The sequence below is a fragment of the Sminthopsis crassicaudata genome, chromosome 2 (assembly GCF_048593235.1).
Source record: "Sminthopsis crassicaudata isolate SCR6 chromosome 2, ASM4859323v1, whole genome shotgun sequence".
Taxonomy (NCBI): domain Eukaryota; kingdom Metazoa; phylum Chordata; class Mammalia; order Dasyuromorphia; family Dasyuridae; genus Sminthopsis; species Sminthopsis crassicaudata.
In genome coordinates this window covers 452,807,834-452,834,112 of record NC_133618.1, presented here as the reverse complement: position 1 = coordinate 452,834,112, position 26,279 = coordinate 452,807,834, and the positions used below count along the sequence as shown (strand labels likewise).

The window sequence follows — 26,279 nt, the reverse complement described above, 5'->3', positions numbered from 1 at the left end:
AATTTTATTTTCTCCTATGCATCTAAAGAATATCCATCTTCTCATTTCCATTTTAAATGAATAATTTTAACATTATTATTTGTACCTATTACAATCCATTTGCCATTTTTCTATTTTCTCAAAAGAATACTTTTGGACGCTTGTATTCCTGAAAGTGTTTTGTTTCCCAGTCTTTTTAAGGCAAGATCATAATATGTGTGTGTCGTGAGCAGTAAGATATTTGTAAGGGAAGAAAGAAGTGATCCCACAAAATCAAGTCTTCCCCATACATCCTATAATGTTTACTCCTTTTGCACAATGGACTTTGTCAAATATTCAGTTATCTTGTAAGCGAGATAGTACCGGGACCAGAGCTGGAAGCTACAGACAACATAAGCTGTTTAACTTCTCTCTGGAGAGTACCTACTAATTTGAAATTTGTAAACTAGAAGATGATAGAACATTTACTTTTGGTTGAGTTTGCATATTATCAGCTGGGAGGAAGAGAAGATAACCTCCTCATTTATCATTTGTACTTCTTTGCTAGACCAAGTTTCTTCCCAGGAAAGGGATAAATCCATCTAAATTAAGATTTCCATTTTAACTGTATGAGAAAATGTCTCTTATCTCCATCCATTTCCACCCAAAAAGGAAAGAAAAATATAACAATCTAATCATGTCATTCTCCTACACAACCTTCTATAGCTCTGTTACTACTGAGTAAAATAATAATCTGGCATTTTAAGCCTTGACAGCCTGACTTCAACTTTCTTTTTCTGGCTTATTTCACAACACTGCTCTTCATGTCTCCATCTCCTGTCAAGCTCCACTACTCATTGCTTTCTTAGAAGTTCAGTCTGTAGAATGCTAAAGATTCAGAAAGACCTGAGTATGAATTCTGCCTTAGACTTTTATTATCTATATGAGCCTGAAAAAGTCACTTCTGTTTCCTCTTCTGTAAATTGAGAATAATAGTAGCTCCCTACCTTATAGGGTTGTGTAAGTATCAAGCATGACAACATGTATAAAATACTTTACAAATCTTAAAGTATTATATACTTACAAGCTATTATTATTTTCTGCCCTTTCTTGCCTTCATTCTTTTGTGCTTGCTGTCCCCCCATCCCTAGAGTAGATTTCTTTACTAATAGAAAGCTGCCAGTACTTTCTCTTAGGCACAGATCTGACCACTTTACTTTCCTATTCAATAAACTCCAATGGCACTGTTTCCTCTAGGATAAAATATAAATTTGCCGTTAAGTTTTTCAAGTCCTTCACAGTCTGACCCCAGCCTAACTTCCTAACCTGACGTTACTCCTTGTCAGTACTTGAAGATCCAGACCAGCTGGTCTTTTTCTCTGGCCTCTACATACATTGCTGCATCGCTCACCTTTGGGCCCGTGCCCTGGCCATCACTCATGCCTAGGCACATTTTTTCCTTCTCACCTCAGAAAACTTAGACATTGCTGCTCTTGCTATAAGTAGTAATCTCAAGCATCTCCTTTGGAAAGCTTTTTCTGATCTGATCCCTACATTCATTTCTCTCCCTTGATAGAATGTAAAATACTTGAAAATACAGATTGTTTCATTCTTTATATTAGTATTCTCAATGAACTACCATTAGGGTTTGGCAAGATCTACATTAGAAGTTTTTTCCAGTCTGGTATATTTGTACTCCACTGTTTTGACTTTTGAGAACCCATTATCACCTCCATGACATGATGAGGCACATAGTAGGTGTTTGATAAATGTTGAGTTGGAACAAAACAGAATCTGGAAATAATCCAGTTGGAGGCTTTTTTTTTTTTTTTTTTCTTAGAACTATAGAATGGTTCAAAATGTTTAATATCTTGCCAGAATGGTTGCCCAAATTTGTGGAAATTCACATGATTACAAGCATATGTTAGGAATACTAGGTAAGAACTCAGGTTGTCTGGACAATTACAAGGTGTGAACTCAGGTTGACTTGACAGTTCTCTTGCTCATACCTTTGGTTTGGGCCTTTAAAGGGAGTTTACATCTTAGGAATTCTAAGAGGAGCAAGTTCATTGGTTGGAGTACTTCTTCCCAGAAGCTCTTGCATTATCCTACACCCATTCTCTGGGAGGATAAAAGAGGACAGCACTCCAGAGATAGAAGAAGTCTCTGCACTACATCAGGCTTGACGGGGCTCTCTGCAGGAAGGGAAGTCACTTCTCTGGACAAGAGTTAAGGGCAACTGCCTGGAGACAACGGTTCTCTACAGGAAGAAGAATCTGTCTGAGAGATTTGAGTTGACACAGCAGACCTCCCAGAGAGCGATTGGCAGCGTCTGGAGACAACAGCACGCTACAAGCATATCCCCCAGATATGTAGCAACAGTTGTTTCCACCTCCTCTCCCATCTAATACAGTGCTACTATATTATACTAGTAAGCTGGAGGGAATGTTAGAATTAATTGAGGACAAATTTCCTTTCCTACTTTTAGAAAAAGCTTATAAGATGTTTTTCAAACAATATTTAGTGTAACCAGTTAAAAATTGTTATTATAATCAGTATTGGTACCCTTTCTGATTCATGGAAAATAAAGAATACAATTAAATTCTTCGAATAAATAGAATGTTATAGAGTGTGTTGGTGGACTTAATTTCAACCTTGCTGTTGTATCATATCAAATAAGATAGTTTGTAAAGTGCCATATAAGTGGTCAGCTGTTATTCCAAGGCTTTATTAAAATGTAGAACTTACTCTTTGACTTAAACCTCTTTAGTGTATGTATCTATATGTATCTATATCTATAAATCTAAATCTATCTATTTATCTACATATAGATTGATAGATATACAAGCAAATCAACTTGGAAAAAACCTAATAGACATCTGTACTCAGAAGACAAATAACTTCTTAATCAAAACACCTGACTAAGTCAGGTGCTGTGCTGACAAAGGGAAGTAGGGCACTATTTTCAAGGCTATTAGGTTATCATGAAAAGTAGGACAAGGTGGAGAAGGAATTCATCTGTCTAGATCATCATTTTGCCTCTACTTTTGACATCATGACCTAATGTCAAACCATTGTGTTGCCTTAGTTTATCATCTGCCAAAACTTTGGCATATAATAAATAAGCAACACTCATGTTTTTATTCATATTCATAATATAGCAGCTTCATTTCATGAACACTCAACTGTTGTGTAAGTACAAAGTAGAAGTAATATAGCATAAAAACATTCTCTAGTTACAAATTCACAGCTTTGTCTCCTAACCTGTCACACTACATTCTCTAAATATTTGTTGAATTGAATTAAACATTGTACAGTTAAACCAGATTGCTCCCTTCTTTAAATAAACAGAAGTTATTGTGTCTGCATTTTATCAATTCATTCCTCCTATATAGAAGAAACCCCTTATCAAAGTTGTAGAATATACATTATAAATGAGGAAATTTTACTAGATGATCCATCCAGATTCATTGTACTGCTTTGTGACATCTCTTGTTTTGTTGGTTTTTATTGTGCAATTTTTATGTCTTTTTTGATATATAATGACTTTGTAATCATAGGCAAAACACATTAAGATAATAAATAAAAGGGAAGTTAGTTGCCAATTTAGTAGATCAGTAGAATTTCTGCACAGTGAGTTCTACACCAATGTAAATTTCAAACCAAGTAACAGTTAAACCAGATACCTTAAGATAATAGAACCTATGTCAGATTTTGTTACAACTTTTGGATATCCTTGTAGGGGTTTTAAAATTGTGAATATATCCTTTCTGAAAATTTAAGCCCTTTGTATGTTCTGTCTAAAAAATGCTTTGAAGTCTTACTATAGATCATAAAATCACTTATCAGAAAAAAAAAAGTATGTATGTATATGGATGCATATGTACAAATACCTATGTACACACATCTGTTTATTGCGTACATGCACGCACATACCATAGAGAATGAAATTTTTATCTTAGAAACATAAACATTTATAAAAAATAATATTACATACACATACCCTTCCCCTCTATGCTGTACATTAGCTACCTATTTTTACTACTCCCATCTTAGCTTTGCCTGGCTTAATTCAGAGATAACATCTTTTTTTTTTTTTTTTTTTTTTTTTTTTTCTTCTGTAGACTATAATTCCAAAAAGAAAAGGAAAGCTGCAGAGATTCACCAAGCCCTGAACAGTGACCCTACCGATGTGGCTGCACTTCGACGCATGGCAATTAGTGAAGGTGGGCTCCTGACAGATGATATCCGCCGTGAAGTGTGGCCAAAACTTCTCAACGTCAACATAAATGACCTTCCTCCTCCACCAGGTATAGGGAAAACAAATTTATAATGGGAAAGGAAGGACAATTTCAGAGGGTTTTTTCTCTGTTGCTGATATCTAGAAGTAAATATGATTGTCTTAGGATGATTTGTTTGGTGGTGTCTGTGGAAAAAACTGTAAATAATAATTGCTACTACTATCAGAGCTACTTCACAAATATCTCTATTATACCATCATTGAATCTCACAGTTATAAGGGACTTTAGAAGGCCTCTAATCCAACTTCTCTCAATATTAGGAATTCTTTCTTTAGCATTCTGGACAAGTGGTCATCTGACTTCTAAATATTACCAGTGATGAGGACTTCAGTATTGTCATGATGACAGTAATTATTAATATCATTAGTTCCTGGGTAGCATATTCTATTTTTGGACATATTCTTTATGAACAGACAATTTTCAGATGATGTAATCAAAACCATTTATTGTCATATGAAAAAATGCTCTAAATCACTATTGAATAAAGAAATAAAAATTAAAACACCTCACACCTCTCAGATTGGCTAAGATGACAGGAAAAGATAATGATAAATGTTAGAGGGAATGTGGGAAAACTGGGGCACTGGTGCATTGTTGGTGGAATGATCCAACCCGAATTCTGGAGAGCAATCCGGAATTATACCCTAAGGGCTATCAAACTGTGCATACTCTTTGACCTAGCAGTACCACTATTGGGTCTGTATCTCAAGGAAATCATAATGAAAGGGAAAGAATCCATGTGTGCAAAAATGTTTGTTGCAGTTCTTTTTGTGGTAGCAAAGAATTGGAAAATGAGTAGATGCCCATCACTTGGGGAATGGCTGAACAAGTTGTGGTATATGCAGATAATGGAATATTATTGCTTTATTTAAAAAAAAATGATGAATAAGCTGATTTGGAAAGATTTACAAGAACTGATGGCTGAGTAAAACAAGCAAAACTAAGAATACATTGTATACAATAACAGCAAGAATGTGCAATGATCAGCTATGAGAGACTTGGCTCTTTTCAATGGTTTAGTGATCTAAAACAATTCCAATAGACTTGGGACAGAAAATGCCATCTGCATCCAGAAAAAGAACTATGGAGCTTGAATGTAAATCAACACATACTATGTTTACTTCTTTTTTTTGTTTGTTTTTTTCTCTCCCATGGTGTTTTCCTTTTGTTTTGATTTTTTTCCCCTCCCAACATGATTCAGAAAGCAATATGTATTAAAAATAAATAAATTTTTTTAAAAATTTACTTCCTTATGACTTCTTGCCTAGTTATGGTATCTGTATCCAAGCAGGACCATTCTGTTCCCTCTCTTATTGTATTTCTTATCTGACAACAATCTCTTCCCTCCACAATTCTTGAGGGTAAAATTTGGTTTCCTTACTGTTTTGTCAGTAACATTCTTAAGTATTTAAGTCTCAGAACTAAGCAATGAATTCTAAAAGTGGTTTCATAAAGAACAGCAAGACTCTTGCCTTCCTTATTTCAAACACTACTTTTTTAAATGTAGCTTAATAGTATATTGTCTTAAATAATAATAACTAGCACTTATATTACATTTTAAGGTTTTTAGAGCACTTCCGCAAATATTATCACTTTCTCTCCTCATAATTGCCCAGGAGAGTAGTGCTATCAAATAAGATAATTCTTGTAAAGTGCTTAACACATTGCTTGGCACATAGTAGGCAGTATGTAAATGCTTATTATTATGCCTTTCCCCCTTTTACAATTGAGGCAACTGAAGTAGAGATAAAATGACTTGCCCTGAAAATAATCCTATTTGATCCTTCCATCTCTATCATCCTTTACCTCTTCTGCTCTTTGTAGCTAAACTCAAGAAAGCTGTGTACAATAGGTACCTCTACTTTCGTTAAGTCCTTAAAATTCAGCTTTCAACTTTAATATTCCACCAAAATTTCTCTCTTCAAAGTTACTGATGCTCTCTTAATTGCTAAATTCAATGGCCTTTTCTCAATCCTTATTCTCCTTGTCTTTTCTGTAGCCTTTGACATTGTTGAGTAATCTTTCTTCCTTTAGAAATGATGTCTTTAGATTTTCAGGATATTAGTTTCTCCTAGTTCTCCTCCTACCTATCTAACCTTTCCTATTCTTTCTCTTTTGCTAGATTCTCTTTCAAATCATACTCTTTAAACTGCAGGTGTCCCTTAAACATCTTTCCTAGACTCCCTTCTCTTTTCCCTCTATACTGTCTCACGTGGTGATCTCATCAGCATCCTTGATTTAATTACGGTCTCTAGATTGAGGATTCTCAAATCCTATCCTGCTCCATTCTTTCTACTCATCTCTAGTCTTGCACATCCAGTTACTCTTCAGACATCTCAAACTGGTTTCCTAGTAGACATCCAGTTACCAAGCATACCCATAACAGAACTCTTATCTTTCCCCTTGAACCCTCCCAACCCTTCCCACTGGAAGGCAATACCATCTCCCAGTCCCTTGAAACCCAAGACACATTCTTTTCACTATCTCTTTCCTTCTCCTACCCATATCCGATCTGTTACCAAGACTTGTTTATTTCACCTTTGCAACATTTCTTGAATACTCTCTTTTTTTCCTTTGACACTGCCATCACTCTGGTATAAGCCATCATTATTTCATACTTGAAGTGTTGCATTAATCTTCTGATGGATGGGTCTGACTGCTTCAAGTATTATCCTACTTCATCCTCCATTCAGCCTCAATGATTTTTTTTTAAAGCACAGATCTGATCATGTCACCTTCTTACTAAATAAACTCCAGTGACTCTCTATCGCCTCTAGGTTCAAATACAAAAATCTTGTGTTTGGCATTCAAAACCCTTCATTACATAGCACCCGCCTACTTTTCCAATCTCAGACTGTTACATACTCTTTACTTCAGTGATCCTGGCCCCCTGGCTGTTGTAGAAACAAGACACTCCATCTTTCAGCACTGGACAATTTTTCTCTTGCTGTGCCCATTGCTGGGATGTTCTTTTCAGCTCCACCTGCTGATTCCTCTGGTTTCCTTAAATTCTTAACTAAAATCCTGTATTCTACAGGAAGTCTTTTCTAATTCCTCTTAATTCTAGTATTTTCCCCCTGTTTATTAGCTTGTCTATATTTGTTTGCACATTGTCTCTCCCAGTAAATTGTGAGCTCCTTGAGGACAAGGACTGTGTTTTCCACTCTTTTTGTATCTCCAGCACTTACAACTATGCCTGGCACTTAGTAGGTGTTTAATAATTGTTTATTGATTGATTGTCCTAGGATCACATTGCTAGTAAGTATATGAATCTAGAATTTAATTCAGGTATTCCTGAATCCTGATCCAGGACTCTATCCACTTCTACCACTAGCTTCCAAGTATTGATCAGGCTTTACTTCTCACTTCTCATTTGGACTTTTGCAGTAGCTTCCTAATTTAATCTGTTTATGGTTTCTCCTCTGCCTCTAATCTGTTTACTATACAACCACCAAATAAATATTTCTGAAATATAGACCTGACCATTTCCCTCATATACATTTAAAAATCCTAAATGGCTCCTTAGGGTAAGTAAGTAGCCAAGTATTGGCTCTTCTATATCAAACTACTTTATCACGTTTTCTTGTAGACATATGTTTTACTTTCCAGTTTTCCTCTTAGCCTGACTTGGGTTAGGTTTGCATCTAGGTCTTATCCTGATTTCCCAATCATCATTTCTACAATCTGGCCTTTTTGATTGGCAAAATCCCTTCTTTACCCATCCACACCTCCAAGGACTAACCTCTTCCAAGAAGAAGAAAAGTTTAAAGACATGAAGAATTAGAGATCATTACAAGGTTATATATACTCTAATAGAATATATGTTCCTTAGTGGGACAGGGAGTGCCTCATCTTTGTCTTTTTATTCACAGAACTTAGCACTTAAAAGGCATATAATAAATTCTTATTGATTGACTTTGCTAATTGGTAGAAAATATAAAAAATTATATTATAGAAAGAAGTTGATAGATTATCTAGTCCAACTCCTATTTTTAAGTATGAATCTCCTATAGATAATGTCTCCTTTTCCTTCTTTCCTTCCTTGTTCTCTTCAGTTGAACAATAGTTCATTTAAAAAGCATCCATATGTATGCAAGGTAATTTTTTTTACCCTAAGTAGTTCCAGTAATTCTAATATTCTATCAACTAAACTATATCTCAGATCTCATAAACTATTGTGCCACTTACTTTAGGACACATGCCTAATACAGAAACAGGTGGCAAAGTAGAAAAGAAAACTATATATGCCTTATCCCATTACTATAGTATAATAGAATTTAGAGGTAGAGGGATGCTTTAGAAATCATTTTATCCCAACTTCCATCTTTTAAAAGACCTAGAAAAGCTGAGCAATTTATCTACGATCACAGAGGTACTAATTAGAATCAGAATTCAAACCCAGTTCCACTGACTTTAAATTCATTATCTTTTCTTCTGCTACTTCACACTTTCAGAAAATTGATTCAGAGCAGTACACTTTTCTAATCAGGGACCTTAACTTCTTTATATTATGTAAACCTTGGAATCTCTTCCTCTGATCTCTTAAGTTTTTGTGGTGGAAATATTTCCTAACCAGTCAGGTGCAGAATTTCCATCTTACATGTATTGTAAGATTAGTTTGTGTATATGCATATAAGAACTATTTGCAAGTGAAATAAGGGATTTTCTTCCTGAGGTCTTCAGAAAGTTCTTGATTTAGGTTTTGTTTGGAAATTTACACTTATTATAGCTGGTCAGAGGACTGACTACTTTTGTATTACTCCAAGTTTTTTGGCAAGTTACATGGATCTCCTTCATTTTGTAATACCTTTATTGTCTAATCAGTAATGAGATGGGGGGAAGATCTTTTTTTAAAAAATTATATGATATCTATTTATGTGATATTCAAAATGTTTTCTAAACCTTTTGGGAAGAGATGATGATAACCCTTTAAAACCCAGGGAGTAGTAGACAAATGAAATTAACCCTGTATACTGTCTCCCTTTACTGATAACTTAATTTGATGGAAAAGAGTAGAACTAGGTTTGAATGGTAGAAATGTATTGCTCTATAAAAATCAGGAATTCTGCCAAAGACAATGCTTGTGTCTAGAATTTTATTAAAGGCCATTAAGAGAGTAGTACAATTATCTGGGATAAGTCCTGAAAAAATATACACATTCTATACTAACGCACAAATTAATAATTAAGTATGCTGTGAGACCGTCCCAGAATGGCAAATTTTATTGGCCACAGCTCCAAATTTTGCACATGGGTCTCCATTAAAGATAACCCAGCTACTACATAATTGGCGATGGATTTCTGAAGAAAAGGTTTCTAAGGTTCCTCTTAAAGGACCAACAATCTTTACAGACGTCTCCAAAGAAAATATTTGTGCTGTATACTCTCATGATTTAACCATAAAGAGAGTAGTCAGGACTCCTTTTCAGTCCACTCAGCAGAATGAATTGTTTGCTATCATGCTAGCTCTTACTTATTACCCAGGAGACGTAAATATAATTACTGATTCAGATTATTCAGTAGGTATAGTACAAAGAATTGCCACAGCCCAAATAAAATTTGCAGCCTCTAATATTTATCAGCTCTTTAAGGAACTTCAAAAGCAAGTGAGAAAGCATCCAGGCAAGATTTATATCTCGCATGACCACTCACATAGTGGACTTCCAGGTCCTATTTTTGATGGAAATTCAAAGGCAGATAGCCTTTTAACTATGTTAGCCAGTACTCCTTTACTTCAGGAAGCACAAGAATCTCATTCTAAATATCATCAGGCTGCTCAAGCTTTACATTTACAATTTGGAATAACAAGAGAGGAAGCTATGAGCATAGTAAAAAGCAGTACAGCTTGCCTTCCTTTCCATGCTCCTACAGTCCCTCCAGGGAAGAATCCTTGTGGTTTGAGACCCACTGAAATCTGGCAAATGGATGTGACCCATTCTAAATCTTTTGGTCATCTGTCTTTTATCCATGTGGTGGTAGATACCTTTTCAGGATTCACTTTTGTAGTGCCAACAGCAAAATAGACAGCCCAAGTGGTCACTGAATTCCTTATCCACACATTACAATTATGGCTGTGCCACAAGAAATAAAAACAGATAATGGACCTGCATATAGTTCTAAACATTTTGCGCACCTTTTATGCGCGGTATAAGATTTTACACACCACTAGAATTCCTTTTAATCCACAAGGTCAGGCAATAGTAAAGAGAAGAAACAGAGACATTAAGACACTCCTCCAAAAACAAAAGAAAGGGGGAGCCTTCTCTAGGTAACCCTAGAGAACTTCTAAATTTAGTTCTCTAAACCATTAATTTTCTAATTTTTGACAAAGATGCACTGGCTCCGGCAGACAGGTTTTATAACCCACCAGAAGGGCAGTGTCCAGTGCGAGTAGCTCCACTGTCCTTAGATAATCGCCAGGTGATGTGGAGAGACCCAGAAAGTGGTGAATGGAAAGGACCAGATAGGTTAACTGCCTGGGGGAGAGGGTTTGCTTGTATTTCTTCAAATTAATTTGTGTGTTAGTATAGAATGTGGATATTTTTTCAGGACTTATCCCAGATAATTGTACTACTCTCTTAATGGCCTTTAATAACATTCTAGCCACAAGCATTGTCTTTGGCAGAATTCCTGATTTTTATAGAGCAATACATTTCTACCATCCAAACCTAGTTCTACTCTTTTCCATCAAATTAAGTTATCAGTAAAGGGAGACAGTATACAAGGAATCAGATGGGTGCCAACGAGTCGTATTCGCCTTGTCTAAGAGAGAGACAGAAAAAGAGAAAGACCTCAAAACAAAGGAGAAGATCTAAGAAACATCTGACACTGAAAGAGCATGGCTGATAAAGAGACTGTTAAAGATTCCCTAACACAAGATAAGACTGTTAAAGAATTTTAAAAGCAGCAGGAATCATTGGATTTCCTAACACAAGATGAGACTATTGGAGGACTTCAAAACTTGCAGGAATTATTTGATTTTTGGCACATGAACTAATGGACAATGGACTTATGGACATGTATAAATTCTCAATTTATGATTTATTTAATCATGTTATTTATTACATACTTCTAGCATGTGTTATGTTACTGTGTGTTTATGTAATTTATGTAATAATGTGTAATACCTCCCATATTGATGGATTTATGTTTCAAGGTCATGACCACCCTATTTTCTAAATCAAAAGAAAGGGAGAGATGTTAGGTTATTACTAAGTGCTAAGTTGGTACTTAACAATTCTCTAGTTCACACCTTTGGTTCCGGCCTATAAGAGGAGTTTACCCCTTTGAACTTCTGAGGAGGAGTTTACATATGAAAAGGAGTTTACACAACCTTTAAAAGGAGCAAGTTCATTGGTTGAAGTAATTTTCCCACAAGCCCTTGATTTCTCACATGCCCATTCTCTGGGAGGATAAAAGAAGACAACATTGAGCAAGAAGTTAGTCTACTCTAGGACAGAGTTGGGACAGCTCTCTGGAGAAAGAAGAATCTAGTCTGGGATTGAGTTGAGACAGCAGATCTCCTCCCAGAGAGTGATTGGCAGTTTCTGGAGACAACAGAGCATTACAAGACATAACTTGGGTTGTGTCCTATTTCAAGAAGTAAGTCATTATATTTCTGTCCCTGTAGATAAGTTGTTCTATTCTAGATTGTTTTATATCTGATTATATTTGGTTTTGGAAGAAATTTTTTCATTGTTGAAGAAATGTTCATAGTCAGAATCACCTGCCTCATGAGCTAGTAAGTGCTCTGTCATAACGACAATTCAAACAAACTAAATGACCACTTGTCAGGGTACACTAGTGCAGAATGATCCCTCAAATACGGGTTAGACTAGAAGACTTAGGAGTCTGCAGTACAATTATAACAAGCACCTATTCTGTGCAGAGCATCTTGCCTAGGATTGCCTGTACATGTTAGATATAGAGGATATAGTTCTCCACATAAAGAATGTGTATTCTAAGGAGATATAATGCCAAGAACAAATAGTTTTGCTAAACAAGTATTACATGGTAAGTATATTATAGAAGTTTGCAACAAAGTGCTTTGTAAGATCTGAATGGAAAGGTTATCAACTATTATATTTCAGAGAAGACTCATAGAATTTGAGTTGGACTTTAAAAACCAAGAAGGGGACAAAATAATGTTATGAAATACTTTTTTTTTTTTTTTTTTTTTTCCTCAGAGAAGTCTCTACGGGAAGATAGCAAAGACTTCCAGCAAGTACTTCTGGATGTGAGGCGGTCTTTACGGCGGTTCCCACCTGGTAAGGTGATGGCTCTTCTGGCTTGCTACCTGTTTCATTCTGTGATCTCATTTTCTCTCTACATTATTGTGACTTCCAATACAGATGCATTTGCCCATGTATTTCTTAATTTTCTTTTTCTCCTCCCTCTACACTCATTCAGGAATCTCAGGCTTAGTGTCAGCAGCAAGAACATGACAAAGCAGGTAACTGGAAGGCAAAAGTGCTTTGTATACCTTTCACTCTCCTTCCTGGGAATCCACTATCAGATATGTTGAATCCTTTGAATTCAAATCCTTTGAATTACTGACTTTCTGACTTATGATAGAAAGATCCAAGCTAAAAATAATTCTGCCTGGCATATTGATAGTGAAATAATAGAGTATTTCTTTCCTTCCCAAAGACATGAGTGGGGGGTTAATAGGGATCAAAGCTACAGTCACTATGCTCTTTTTTTCCCCTGAGGCTGGGGTTAAGTGACTTGCCCAGGGTCACACAGCTAGGAAGTATTAAGTGTCTGAGACCAGATTTGAACTCAGCTCCTCCTGAATTCAAGGGGGATGCTCTATCCACTGCGCCACCTAGTTGCCCCAAGTCAGTGTGCTTTAAAGGACTAAATTGGTTTGGATTTTGAGCACTAATAAGTCCTGTTAATGCCTTAAGTTGATTAGATTTAGATCATGTTATCTAGTGTCTAAATTGTGACTCTTGGACATGCAGATATTTTAGAAAACCACTTAAACTATCTAGCTGAATAGTTCAATAAAACTTCACCTTTACATCTAGTCCTATTGTTTAGAGCTTATAGTCATCTTTATATCCTTGGAGGAGTAAGAAATACTTTTATGAAAGAAAAACCCAAGCCAGAATTCTGTTTTTATCTTTTGTCATTCTCTGTAGAATTTTATATATAGGATCACGAGGCCAAGAGAATCTCCTGGTTTTATATGGACAACCAATGACAATAGACCTGACTTTTGTTTATCTTTTGAAAGGGTTTCTTCATGACTGCATTCTTTTTCTTATGTACACAGAATAAATCTATGAAATATGTGTCTCTGTGGGTGAGAGAGAGAGAGTGTGTGTGTGTGGGGGGGGGGTATGTGTGTTCACAGACACATACATATACCCTAGTTCTCTTTCTTTTCCCATTCTAGTTACCTGGTATAGAATATAAAAGTGCAATTTTCCTTAAAATCTTTTTTTTTTTTTAATAGCTTTTTATTTACAAGATTTATGCATGGGTAATTTTTCAGCATTGACAATTGCAAAACCTTTTGTTCCAATTTTTCCCCTCCTCCCTACCCCCTCCCCCAGATGGAAGTTGACCAATATATGTTAAGTATGTTAAAGTATATGTTTAAATCAGTCTTAAAGAGAAAATGAAAATAATAAGAAGTATTAATAATATAACAATAATTAATTATTAATAATTAATATACTTAATAATTATTAATAATGAAAAAAACAACCCTGTTTGGCAAGATGGTAAAGAATCCTCTTCTAACTCAGTTAAATTAGTCTTCAGAAAATAATCTGTCATTGATACTATGCTTGAAATTTTTTTAGCCTGGTAAGGCTTGCCACAATTTTGTCATAGTCTTTGAGAAACCAAAATCATTATGATATGTGTTATACTAAGATTTTAGGGGGGGTTCTGATTACAAAATCAAGTATCTTAATAATAAATTTTAATATGATTAGTTTCCTTTGTAATCTTATAATTATGCCTTTTATTTTATGCATTTAGAAAAATTATTTTGAGAAAAGATTCTACCAAAGAGTTCCATGTCCCAGAAAAGGTTAAGAAACCTTGCCTTAAACACATCATTAGTCTATAATATAAATGTTGTAGACTATTCTTTTCCAGTTCTGTCTCTCCTTCATTAATTTATGACAATTGGTAACATTTATTATTTCAACTATTAATAATTTATTTCATTAATAATATTATTTTAATAAGTATAGTTTATTTGCATTTTGTACATGTCTTCTGATGTATTCTCAAGCATACACCATTCTTTGTTGGGGTAGAGAGTGATGAGATTTCTTGCCTAAATTTTTTGCCTGTTCTATTCAGGCCTCAATATCACTTGCTTTCTTATTCACTAAAATGATATTCTTTGTCTGGCAGTAAGGCAGTACAGATACTTAAGGTGTTACAGTTTGAGATTCATTTAGGACATGCTTCCAGAATTAAAAGGAGCAGGGAGAAGAAGGGAGCATGGAATCAAACCAGTGCAGTGACAGAGCTGACTGCTGAAGGAATGACACAAATGGCTGATCCATCCATCCCCCAGTATAATGTCTTTTCCAACAGTGGATCATCATTTGAAAATTATGCTGTACAATAGAGAGGATTCGGAACTCCAGAAGCACATTGGAATATTACTGGCAATGAATTGTAATATTTCTTTTCTGTTAACTCCAAAGCTAAAGCCTCCAAAAAAAAATTATGTGCTAGATATTGAGTATGTACTTTAAATCATAAGGTGAGACAAATGTTGTACAAAGATAATTAGCATAAGAGAAAATAAAGTCATAGGGCGCAGCATCCCTCCAATCCACCCACCTTACTGGGTACAATCAATACAGATAGTTTTGCAGGCATAAGCTTCAGGGTCTGGTTGTGGAGAAAATTCTGCCCAAACTCCCATGTCAATGATTTATCATGATCTCCAACTGAAGCAATTAGGTAAGGGTAGATGAAAGACTTGGGCAATATAGAGCTACAGGTTAGCAGGGGCAAAATCTTTTTCTCTGGAGTTTTTCCTGACATTGGGGTTTCCTATACTTCCAACTCAGAGACTTGTTAACTCAATCTTGGAAACACTGCAGAGAAATAGAAGAAAGACAGAGAAACTTATGAAAAACCTAACTTTGAAGCAGATAAACTAGTAGTCTCATAATAATAGAAGGAAGAGTGTGTAAAAACTGAAGCCAGTATATCATGAACAATTATTGATATCATAAAGGATAATAGACCAGAATTCCAGATACAAAAAGATAACAGGAATCTTACAGGAATCTTCTTCTTCTTCCTTTCTTCCTTCTTCCTTCTTCCTTCTTTCTTCTTTCTTCTTCTTTTATTTTGTTTTTTGGTTAAGGCATTCAGGGTTAAGTGACTTGCCTAAGGTCAGACAGCTATGAAGTATTAAGTGTCTGAGACCAGATTTGAACTCAGGTCCTCCTGACTTAGAGGATGTTACTCTATCCACTGCACCACCTACAAGCCAAAGAATTTAATCTTGAAGACAGGATGCAGAGATACAATTGAAGAATCATCAGACTCAGAAAAACACGACAAATCAAAAAACCTCAATACCATGCTGCAAGAAAAAAAATTTTAAACTGCTAGAATAAATGCTTTAAATAAAAGACAATAAAGCACTGAATTAATAAGTCCAGAGATTGCTACTAGAAGAAAAATCTCCTACTTGATACTTCAAGGCTAGTAATATTTAAATTTCAATAATAATAAATTTCAGATAATGGAAGCCTTTCAGAGAAAGATCTTTAGATGTGAAGGAACAACACATTCAAATAGCCCAGGATTCCTCATTCATGAGACCTTGGAGAAGTTAATGAAATACTAGATTCTAAAAAATAAAGGAGTTCGATCTACAACCCAGAATAAGCTATCTATAGAATTAAACCTTATTGCCATTAGAAAAAAATTAAATTTTATGCTTTAAAGAGAGGCAGTTGAGACAGAATATTTGGCTTGCAAATAAATATCCAAACAATAGAAAAAACTTAAATTGAACTGATAGATAAATAAAGAGGGATACTTTGGGAAGAAAAAGAAGACAAAGGCTAGAAATATTTTATTTTATTTTATTTATTTTTTTAAGCTGGGATTAAGTGACTTGCCCAAGGTCACAAAGCTAGGAAGTGTTAAAGTGTCTGAGACCAGATTTGAATTTGATTCTCCTGAATTCAGGGGTAGTGCTCTATCCACGGCTAGAAATATTTTTTAAAAATCAAAAGATAGGAAGGAATAAGAGTTGAATTAATATTCCAAAGATTCATCTATTGACCATCTATAAATGAATCATTGTCCTTTATGATAGGAATAATATTGAAAAGTATTATGAACAAGGAAGAAAGGACATTGGAAAAAGGTAGGAGGGAATCTTATATACAAAGTTTTTGTCTTAAATATGGTGGAACACTATTATAATATGGTGCAAAAGAAGGTCTTGCCCAGAAGGTTGAAGAAAAGGGTGCCACTAAAGACATTCCTGTGGAGTACAGGAAGGAGGAAAGAAGGAAGTATGCATTTAAGTGCCTACTATATGCCAGACACTGTGCTAAATGTTTGCCTTTTTTTTTTTTTAAACTTAATAGCATTTTATTTTTCCAATTACATGTAAAGATAGTTTTCAGCATTCATTTTTGTAAGATTTTGAGTTCCATTATTTTTTCTCCCTCTCTTCCCAAGAGAGCAAGTGATCTGATGTAGGTTATACCTATACAATTATTTTAAATATTTCTCCTAACATGTTAGTCATGTTATGAAAGAAAAATAAGAACAAAAGGGAAAAACCATGAAAAAAAAAGCACACAAAAACAAAAGGTGAAAATATATGCTTCCATCCACATGCAGTCTTTATAGTTCTCTCTCTGATTGCAGATGGCATTTTTTATCCAACTCAGTTGGAAGTCTTAGACCACTGTATAGCTAAGAAGAGCTAAGTATCATAGTTTATCACCACACAGTCTTGCTGTTAATTATGTACTTTGATCTGATTCTGCTCACTTTGCTCAGCATCAGATCGTGTACTTTCCAGGTTTTTCTGAAATCAGCCAGCTCATCATTTTTTATATTATAATAATATTCCATTGTATTCAGTAGTACACAGTATTATAACCTTTTGGATATAGTTCCAAATTGCTCTCTAGAATGGCTCCATCAGTTCAGAACTCTATCAATAATTCATTAGAATCCAGTTTCCCCACATCCTCTCCAATATTTATCATTATCTTTTCCTGTCACTTTTTTTTTTTCTGAAATAATTGGAGTTAAGTTACTTGCCCAGGGTCACACAGCTAGGAAATGTTAAGTGTCTGAGGACAGATTTGAACTCAGATCCTCCTGAATTCAGGGCTGGTGCTCTAACCACCGTGCCACCTAGCTGCCCCTATTTTCCTGTCATCTTACCCAATCTGACAGGTATGAGGTGGTACCTGAGAGTTGCTTTAATTTGCATTTCTTTAATCATTGTTTTTAGAGCATTTTTTCATATTACTATAGATGGTTTTATGCTAAGTGCTTTATAAATATTATGCAGCCTTCATAAAAACCCTGTGAGGTAGGTAAAATTATTGTCCTCCTCATAGTTTGAGGAGATTGAGGCAAACAGAGGTTAAGTGACTTAAGTCACAGAGTTAGTATTTGAGACCAGATTTAAACTCAGGTCCTCCTAATTCCAGGTTTAGCATTTTTGTCCACTGTAACAGTGTGACTGTCAAAAAAGACAGAGATTCATTATAAGATTCTTCTGAGAGATATTGTGCACTAGAAAAGTGACTTCTCTGCAGATAAATTCCCAGGAGAAGGGATGATGAGTAGGAGAATAGATATAGAACCAAAGATTACATAATCAAGATGAGCGGAGGGGATAGAACTTGACTTTAAGACTTGGGATATAGAATAACTTGCACTAGATGACATTGCTTCACTTGACAATATTTCCTTCATCAAATAATGTTTCTAAAAATTATTAGGTACAGCATAAAATAACAGGATAATATCTACAAATGCTGTAACAGAAATGCAATAAGAGAGGAGATTTAAAGTTGATAATTTCAGAATCAGAAACACAAAAAAGTGGCATTAGTCATAGAATTTAGAATAAACTAGGAAAGAAAAAGAACAAGGAGGACAAAGTTAAAAAAAACTTACTGGAAAGAGATTCTACAAAAGAATGTTACTTTATAAAATAAGTCATTGGAGAGGAAAGAGAAAGTTTTCATTGCTTTCATTGTTTTTTGAAGCAAAGCCGAGTGTTTTATTATCTTGTTGATTTATTGTGTGTGTGTGTGTGTGTGTGTGTGTGTGTGTGTGTGTATGTGTGTACCACCTTTTTACCCCAGAGATTATACAAGTCCCATATAGTATCTTTTCTTGTCACAGTTAATTATATTCAAGCAAATCAACATCACATTTGTGATTTCTGAAACATTTTGTTCAGAAAATATGATGTTCTGTTTCCCAGATTATAAGTTCTTGCTTTCCTATAAAAGTATTGCTTTAAATAATTCCTGTCCTAATACATGTTAAAAGTCAAATCATAGTCAATTAATTTATTTTATTTGTTAAAATTTAGTCTATTATATGTCAGCAATTTTGCTAAATATTAGGAATATTTTTTAAAAAGCAAAAAGATAGCCCCCGTTCTTTTTTTTTCAATTAAAGCTTTTTATTTTCAAAACATATGCATAGATAATTTTCAACATTTATCCTTTCAAAACCTTGTATTCCAAACTTTTTTCTCCCTTATTCCCCCATCCCCTCCCCTAGATGGCAAGTAATCCAATATATGTTAAACATGTGCAGTTCTTCTAGACATATTTCCACAATTATCATGCTACACAAGAAAAATCAGATCAAAAAGGAAAAAAGTGAAAAAACAAAATGCAAGGAAACAACAACAAAAAATGAAAATAATATGTTGTGATCCACACTCAGTCTGCACAATCCTCTCTGGGTGCAAATGGCTCTCTTCATCACAAGATCATTGGAACTGGCCTGAATCACCTCATTATTGAAAAGAGCTACATCCATCAGAATTGATCTAATCTTGCTATTGCTATGTACAATGTTCTCCTGCTTCTACTCACTTCACTCAGCATCATTTCATGTAAGTGTGAGGGAAATTTTCTAACCACAAACTTAACTGAGTGGAAGAAAAGGTTCAAAAGAAAAGTAGAGAAATAAATAAAAAGATGTATTTCAATTTAAGTAAATTCAAAAAAAATGCAATAGGGCATATAAATGGGAATAGTAACCTTGGGATTAGAGTAGTATCAAAATGTATAATTAAAACTAATTTCAGGGAGAAATTACTGATTTAAAAGGAAAGTGAAATTCAGTACAAAAAATAAATGAAAATACAAGCCTCACAATCTTAATCTTAAATATGAATAGTTTAAACATTCCAATAAAACTAGGAGCAATATAAACAAGAAAACAAAGCCTGGTAATTGTTGCACACTAGAAACACAACCAAAAAATAAAATCATATGCAGAATGAAAAGGAAAATAAACTAACTTCTGAGGTCTTGTCAAAGCCTGAGATTCTTTGTTTTGTGAAATAAATCTTGGGTTAATAATCTGCAAATCTCCTGTGCTTTACTTTGCCAAGAAATATCATTTTTACAACTTCCATTTACACAGAACATCATTAGGTGAATTGCTTTGAGACTTGATGCCCTTACATCTTAGCTAAAAGTGCAAGCATCCAGTTAATAAGGATTTCTTTAAGTTTGAAGAATACAAACGGGAGAACATTTAGATGCAATAGATTTTCCACAGGGTAACACAAAAGTTATAACATGTTTAACTTCACACAACAAATGATAAAATTTAGTCAAAACCACTAAAAAAAAAAGTGTCTCCTGCTTCTAGTGTGCTTGTCACTAAATAGTCTTGCCTTTCAGATAATTATCCTCCAATTAATGTTCCAGAAACCTGAAAATTTTACTATCTTTCATGAAGTATATAAAATAGGATTTTTCTAATACATACAAAAAGTGACTTAATTTTTTATTGGAATTTAAAGAGAACTTAGGTTCTCTGACTCTTAATTGAATATAGTATGGAAAAACCTACATCTTTGAGTACAAAGCTTATCAAATACATTTGTGTGTGTATATGGGTGCGTAATTTACCCCCTCTTTAAAGAAATGTCAAGGATATCGAATATATAAAGAGAAATATAATATTACTCCTATTCTTATGGTGTTTAATGACTAGCAGTATTGACATGATAGGTTCATGGGAAGACAACTAAGTTCCATGTAAAGTTCAGGAAAGGAAAATAGAGAAATAATTTAATAGAGATTAAATTAAACTGTGTATAAATCCAAAAGATCAACTTCAGCAGTACAAAATGGAAGAGACCTAGCCAAAGAATGAAAGTTTTTCAAAGTGCTTTATAAATATCTCATTTGATCCTTACAACAACCCTGGAAGATAGGTGCTCTTATTATCCTCATTTTATAACTGAGGAAGCTGGGACAGGCAGAAGTTAAATAATTTGCCAAGAATCACATAGCTATTAAGTATCTGAAGCTGGATTTCAACTCAGGTCTTCCTGACTTCACTGGATCACCTAGCTGCCTATATATACAAATAATGATAACATAAAATAGATGAAGCAGGACATAGCAGGCATAAGGAATATAGAAAAAAAGAGGTGCAGAAGTAGAAAACCATAGGAGCTTCATACAGAAGAAAGTTGGCAGTCCACTTCAGCTGGCTGGAGCATAGAATAGAATCATGTGGAAAAGACTGAAATAAAGATGGAAATGTGAGGTGGTGTTGAGCTATGGAGAGCATTGACTCCCAAATTAAGGAAATTGAATTTTATGCAATAAGCAGTAACCCATTCAGTAGTTTGGAGCAAAAGGACATAATCATATTTGTTCATAAAGAAGACTAATTTGACTACTTTGTCTGGACTGATTGAAGCTATTGGTGTAGGCATTGGAGTGGGTGGCTCATACAGTGATCTAAAAGTTAGTCATAAGGACCCTTGTAGGATGTTAGCAATGGGATTCATTTCTTGATTATACACTTCCTCTGAAAGCCACCATTCTATACTTGCGCAAGCCAGCTCTGGTCCTTCTTCCTTTTCTTGCTCTTTGGCTATTTGCCATGCCCATGTGCTTCTCTCTCTCCATCTGCAGACATGCCTAGTGAACAAAGAGAAGGACTCCAGGAGGAACTGATTGACATCATTTTGTATGTTTTGGAACGCAATCCCCAGCTGCACTATTACCAGGGCTATCATGACATTGTGGTCACATTTCTACTCGTTACGGGTGAGAGGCTGGCAACATCACTAGTGGAGAAGCTCTCTACACACCATCTCAGGTATTTTGCCAGGAAACTGTAAGAAAATGAGAGTTACATTTTCTCCCAGTTTTGGTTGATTAAAAAAATTGTGATTTCTCCCTGGTCACTTCTGGTCCATTTGTTAAATAAATTTGTTAAATAGATTAACCTTTAGCAGGGCTTAATATAGTTTTGGCCTGACCAAATTCTTTTTCTTGTCTCACCCTAGGGATTTCATGGACCCAACAATGGACAATACCAAGCATATATTAAACTACCTGATGCCCATCATAGATCAGGTGAATCCAGAGCTTCATGACTTCATGCAGAGGTATATAACATGGTCTCCCCAACTTTTCCCCTTTAGGGAATCCAAACCTATTTATTATCATCTTAAACTGTTTATCAATATGCTTGGGTGGGTCCTACTTTGTCTCATGCTAAAAGATGAATAAATTCATTAAACCCTGAATTTCATAAAACTGCTCAAGCATAAGTTTTTTTCCCTAGGTAATTCTCAGTCCCAGTATATTATCTACAGGAGAATTAATTCAATTAAATTTAGTATATTTGTTAAGCACCTCCTCTGCTCAAAGTTAAACACAGTGATAACACAAAGCCAAATATATATATATATATAGCAGTCCCTCCCCTCAAGAAGCTTGCTCTCCTTGGGAGGAATTTTTACTTCCAAGGGTTTTGATAAAGACCTCATTTCTAAAGTATATCGAGAATTGACTCAATTTTATAATAATATAAGCCATTCTCCAATTGATAAAGGGTCAAAGGTTTTGAACAGACAATTTTCAAACAAAGAACTTAAAAACCATTTCTGGCTCAAATCTGCTCAAAATCACTATTGATCAGAGAAATGCAAATTAAGACAACTCTGAAGTACCATTATGTATTTCTTAGATTGGCTAAGATGACAGGAAAAGATAATGATAAATATTAGAGGGTAAGTGGGAAAACTGGGACACTAAATACATTATTGGTGAAGTTGTGAATTGATCCAAACGTGTTGGAAAGCAATTAGGAACTATGTCCAAAGGACTATCAAACTGTGCATACCTTTTGATCCAACTGAGCCAATATCCCAAAGAGTTCTTAAAAGAGGGAAAGGGACCCACATGTGCAAAGGTATTTGTAGCATCTCTTTTTGTTGTGGCAAGAAACTGGAAACTGAGTAGATTCCATCAATTGGAGGATGGCTGAATAAGTTATGGTATATGAAGAAGTGATCAGCAGAATGATTTCAGAGAGGCCTGGAGAAACTTATATGAACTGATGCTAAGTGAAGTGAGTAGAACCAATAGAACATTGTACACAACTGTAAGATTATGTGATGATCAACTCTTGATAGATGTGACTCTTTTCAGTAATGAGATGATTCAAGCCAATTTCAATACACTTGTGATGGAGAGAGAACTATGGAGACTGAATATAGATCACAACATAGTATTTTCACCTTTTTTGCTGCTGTTTGCTTTTTTTTTTTCCCTTTTTTGGTCTGATTTTCCTTGTGCAGCCTGGTAAATATGGATATATGTATATATAAGAACTGCACATGTTTAACATATATTGCATTACTTATTGTCTAGGGGAAGGGTGGGAGGAAGAAAGAGAGAAAAATTTGGAACACAAGGTTTTGCAAGGGTGAATATTAAAAACTCTTTGCATGTATTTTGAAAATAAAAAACTATTATTTAAAAAAAGAAGCAGCAGCGGCATGTTTTCTAATGGAGGGGAGATATAACAGGTATACAGACAGACCAATAAATACAGGATAAATTGAGGAAGAGAGAGCATTAATTACTTGGGCAAGTGGCAGTAAAGGAGACTAGAGAAGGCTCTAATTTATGGAGGAGGTAACTTCTGAGCTGAACACTTAAGGGGAAGATAAGACCTCTCTCTGAAGAGTAGAGATAAAAAGGCAATTCATTATGGATGTGGAGGATGACTTGTACAAATCCATGAAAGCAGGGGAAGCAGCACTGAGTTCAGGAAACAGCTAGTCTGTAATTTAGAGAACCAGAAATATTGGAAGATGAAATTGGAAACATTGGTTTCAGCCAATTCATAGAGGAATGAGCTTATATTTTATTTGAAAGGCATTAAAGTGCTACTGAAGATTTTTTAATAGAGACTAATGCTTTAGAAATACTATTTTTGTGCCTGTGTGGACTATGGATTAGAGAGAGGAGACTGAAATTGCAAAGCCACTTAAAATAGTCCAAGCAAGAGGTGATTAGGCTGGAACGGCTGACATAATGCAAGTGGAAAGAAAGGGACATTCTAGAGAAGTAACAGAGGTTGAGCTGTCAATACCGCTTAGGTATTGAATAGAGATGAGAAGAGAGAGGGAAAAGGCAAAGATGGATCCAAGGCTGTGATCTAAGTGACTAGTGTAGTATCCTTTTGAGAAATAAGGGAAATGCTATGGAGGGAAGTACGTGGGGTAACAAGTATGAGTTTGCTTTAGACAGTGAATTTAAGAGGCCCCTGGGAAATGCCAGATAGAGAGGATAGTGGAAGATTGGAAGTGAGATTAAAGCTGGATATATTGAGTTGAATGTCATTTCTGGAAAGATGATTTCATCTCTTCAGAATTTTTTTCTTTATAATTTTAGTTATATTATGTCTTCAGATCTTTGAAAGTATCTATTTCCTAGCTTAAGAGAATGTGTTGCCCAAGCCTCAGAATAACAGATCTAATTACTGCCAGAAAGTAATTGAAGATGCTATCTCTAAAAAATTCTGGGAATACAATAACACTTGACTTTAATTCTTGTTCCATGTTTTTATATTTGTCTACAGTTAGAGACATAATGCCACCAATTGCTTGCTTTAAAGTAAAACATAATTACAACAGCTGATATTTATGTGCTTTTTAAATAGTTTATAAAACCCTTTCCTTCAAACAATTTTCTTTTTTTTTTTTTATTATAGCTTTTTATTGACAAAACATATGCATATGTAATTTTTACAACATTGTCACTTGCACTAACTTCTGTTCCAACTTTTCCCTTCCCTCCCTCTACACCCCTCCCCTATTTGACAGGCAATCTCATACATGTTAAGCATGTTAAAATATATCTTAGATACAATATATGTGTGCAGATCCATATAGTTCTCTTATTGTACAAGAAAAAATGGATTCAGAAGGTAAAAATAACCTGGGAAGAAAAACAAAAATGCAAGTAGTCCACATTCATTTCCCAGTGTTCCTTCTCTGGGTGTAGCTGATTCTGTCCATCATTGATCATTTGGAGTTGAATTGGATCTTCTCTTTGTCAAAGATATCCACTTCCATCAGAATACATCCTCATACAGTATTGTTGTTGAAGTGTACAATGATCTCCTGGGTCTTCTCATTTCACTCAGCATCAGTTCATGTAAGTCTCTCCAGGCCTCTCTGTATTCATCCTGCTGGTCATTTTTTACATAACAATAATATTCCATAACATTCATATACCACAATTTACCCAACCATTCTCCAGTTGATGGGCATCCATTCATTTTCCAGTTTCTAGCCACTACAGAAAGGGCTGCCACAAACATTTTGGCACATATAGGTCCCTTTCCCTTCTTTAAGATCTCTTTGGCATATAAGCCCAGTAGAAACACTGTTGGATCAAAGAGTATGTACAGTTTGATAATTTTTTGAGTATAGTTTCAAATTGTTCTCCAGAATGGCTTGGATCCGTTCACAACTCCACCAACAATGCATCAGGGTCCCAGTTTTCCCTCATCCCCTCCACCATTCATCACTATCTTTTCCTGTCATCTTAGCCAATCTGACAGGTGTGTAGTGGTATCTCAGAATTGTCTTAATTTGCATTTCTCTGATTATCTATCTCAATAGTGATTTGGAAAACCCTTTCATATGAGTAGAAATATTTTTAATTTCATCATCTGAAAATTGTCTGTTCATATCCTTTGACCATTTATCAATTGGAGAATGGCTTGATTTCTTATAAATTAGAGTCAATTCTCTATATATTTTGGAAATAAGGCCTTTATCAGAACCTTTGACTGTAAAAATGTTTTCCCAGTTTATTGTTTCCCTTCTAATCTTGTTTAGATTAGTTTTGTTTATACAAAAGCTTTTTAATTTGATATAATCAAACTTTTCTATTTTGGGATCAATAATGATTTCTAGTTCTTTTTTGGTCACAAATTCCTTCCTCCTCCACAAGTTTGAAAGGTAAACTATCCTATCCTTCCTCTAATTTATTTATAATCTCGTTCTTTATGCCTGAATCATGAACCCATTTTGATCTTAACTTGGTGTGTACAGTGTTAAGTGTGGGTCCATGCCTAGTTTCTGCCATACTAATTTCCAATTTTCCCAGCAGTTTTTGTCAAATAGTGAATTCTTGTCCCAAAAATTGAGATCTTTGGGTTTGTCAAACACTAGATTGCTATAGTTATTGACTATTTTGTCCTGTGAACCTAATCTATTCCATTGATCAACTAGTCTGTTTCTTAGCCAATACCAAATACTTTATAATATAATTTTAGATTAGGTACAGCTAGGCCGCCTTCATTTGATTTTTTTTTTTTTTTTCATTTATTCCCTTGAAATTCTTGACCTTTGGGGGCAGCTAGGTGGTGCAGTGGATAGAGTACCAGCCCTGAATTCAGGAGGACCCGAGTTCAAATCTGATCTCAGACACTTAACACTTCCTAGCTGTGTGACCCTGGGCAA

At 34.9% G+C, this 26,279-nt stretch overlaps 1 protein-coding gene across 1 annotated transcript in view; it reads left to right on the top strand.

Moving 5' to 3' along the window:
* The window catches only part of TBC1D20 (TBC1 domain family member 20), a 47,161-nt gene that overhangs the window by 6,976 nt on the left and 13,906 nt on the right, over positions 1-26,279 (top strand). The window contains exons 2-5 of the mRNA XM_074292831.1: positions 4,083-4,268; positions 12,445-12,525; positions 21,421-21,607; positions 21,798-21,899. Coding sequence (XP_074148932.1) covers positions 4,083-4,268; positions 12,445-12,525; positions 21,421-21,607; positions 21,798-21,899 — 556 coding nt within the window. The remainder of the gene's footprint in view (positions 1-4,082; positions 4,269-12,444; positions 12,526-21,420; positions 21,608-21,797; positions 21,900-26,279) is intronic.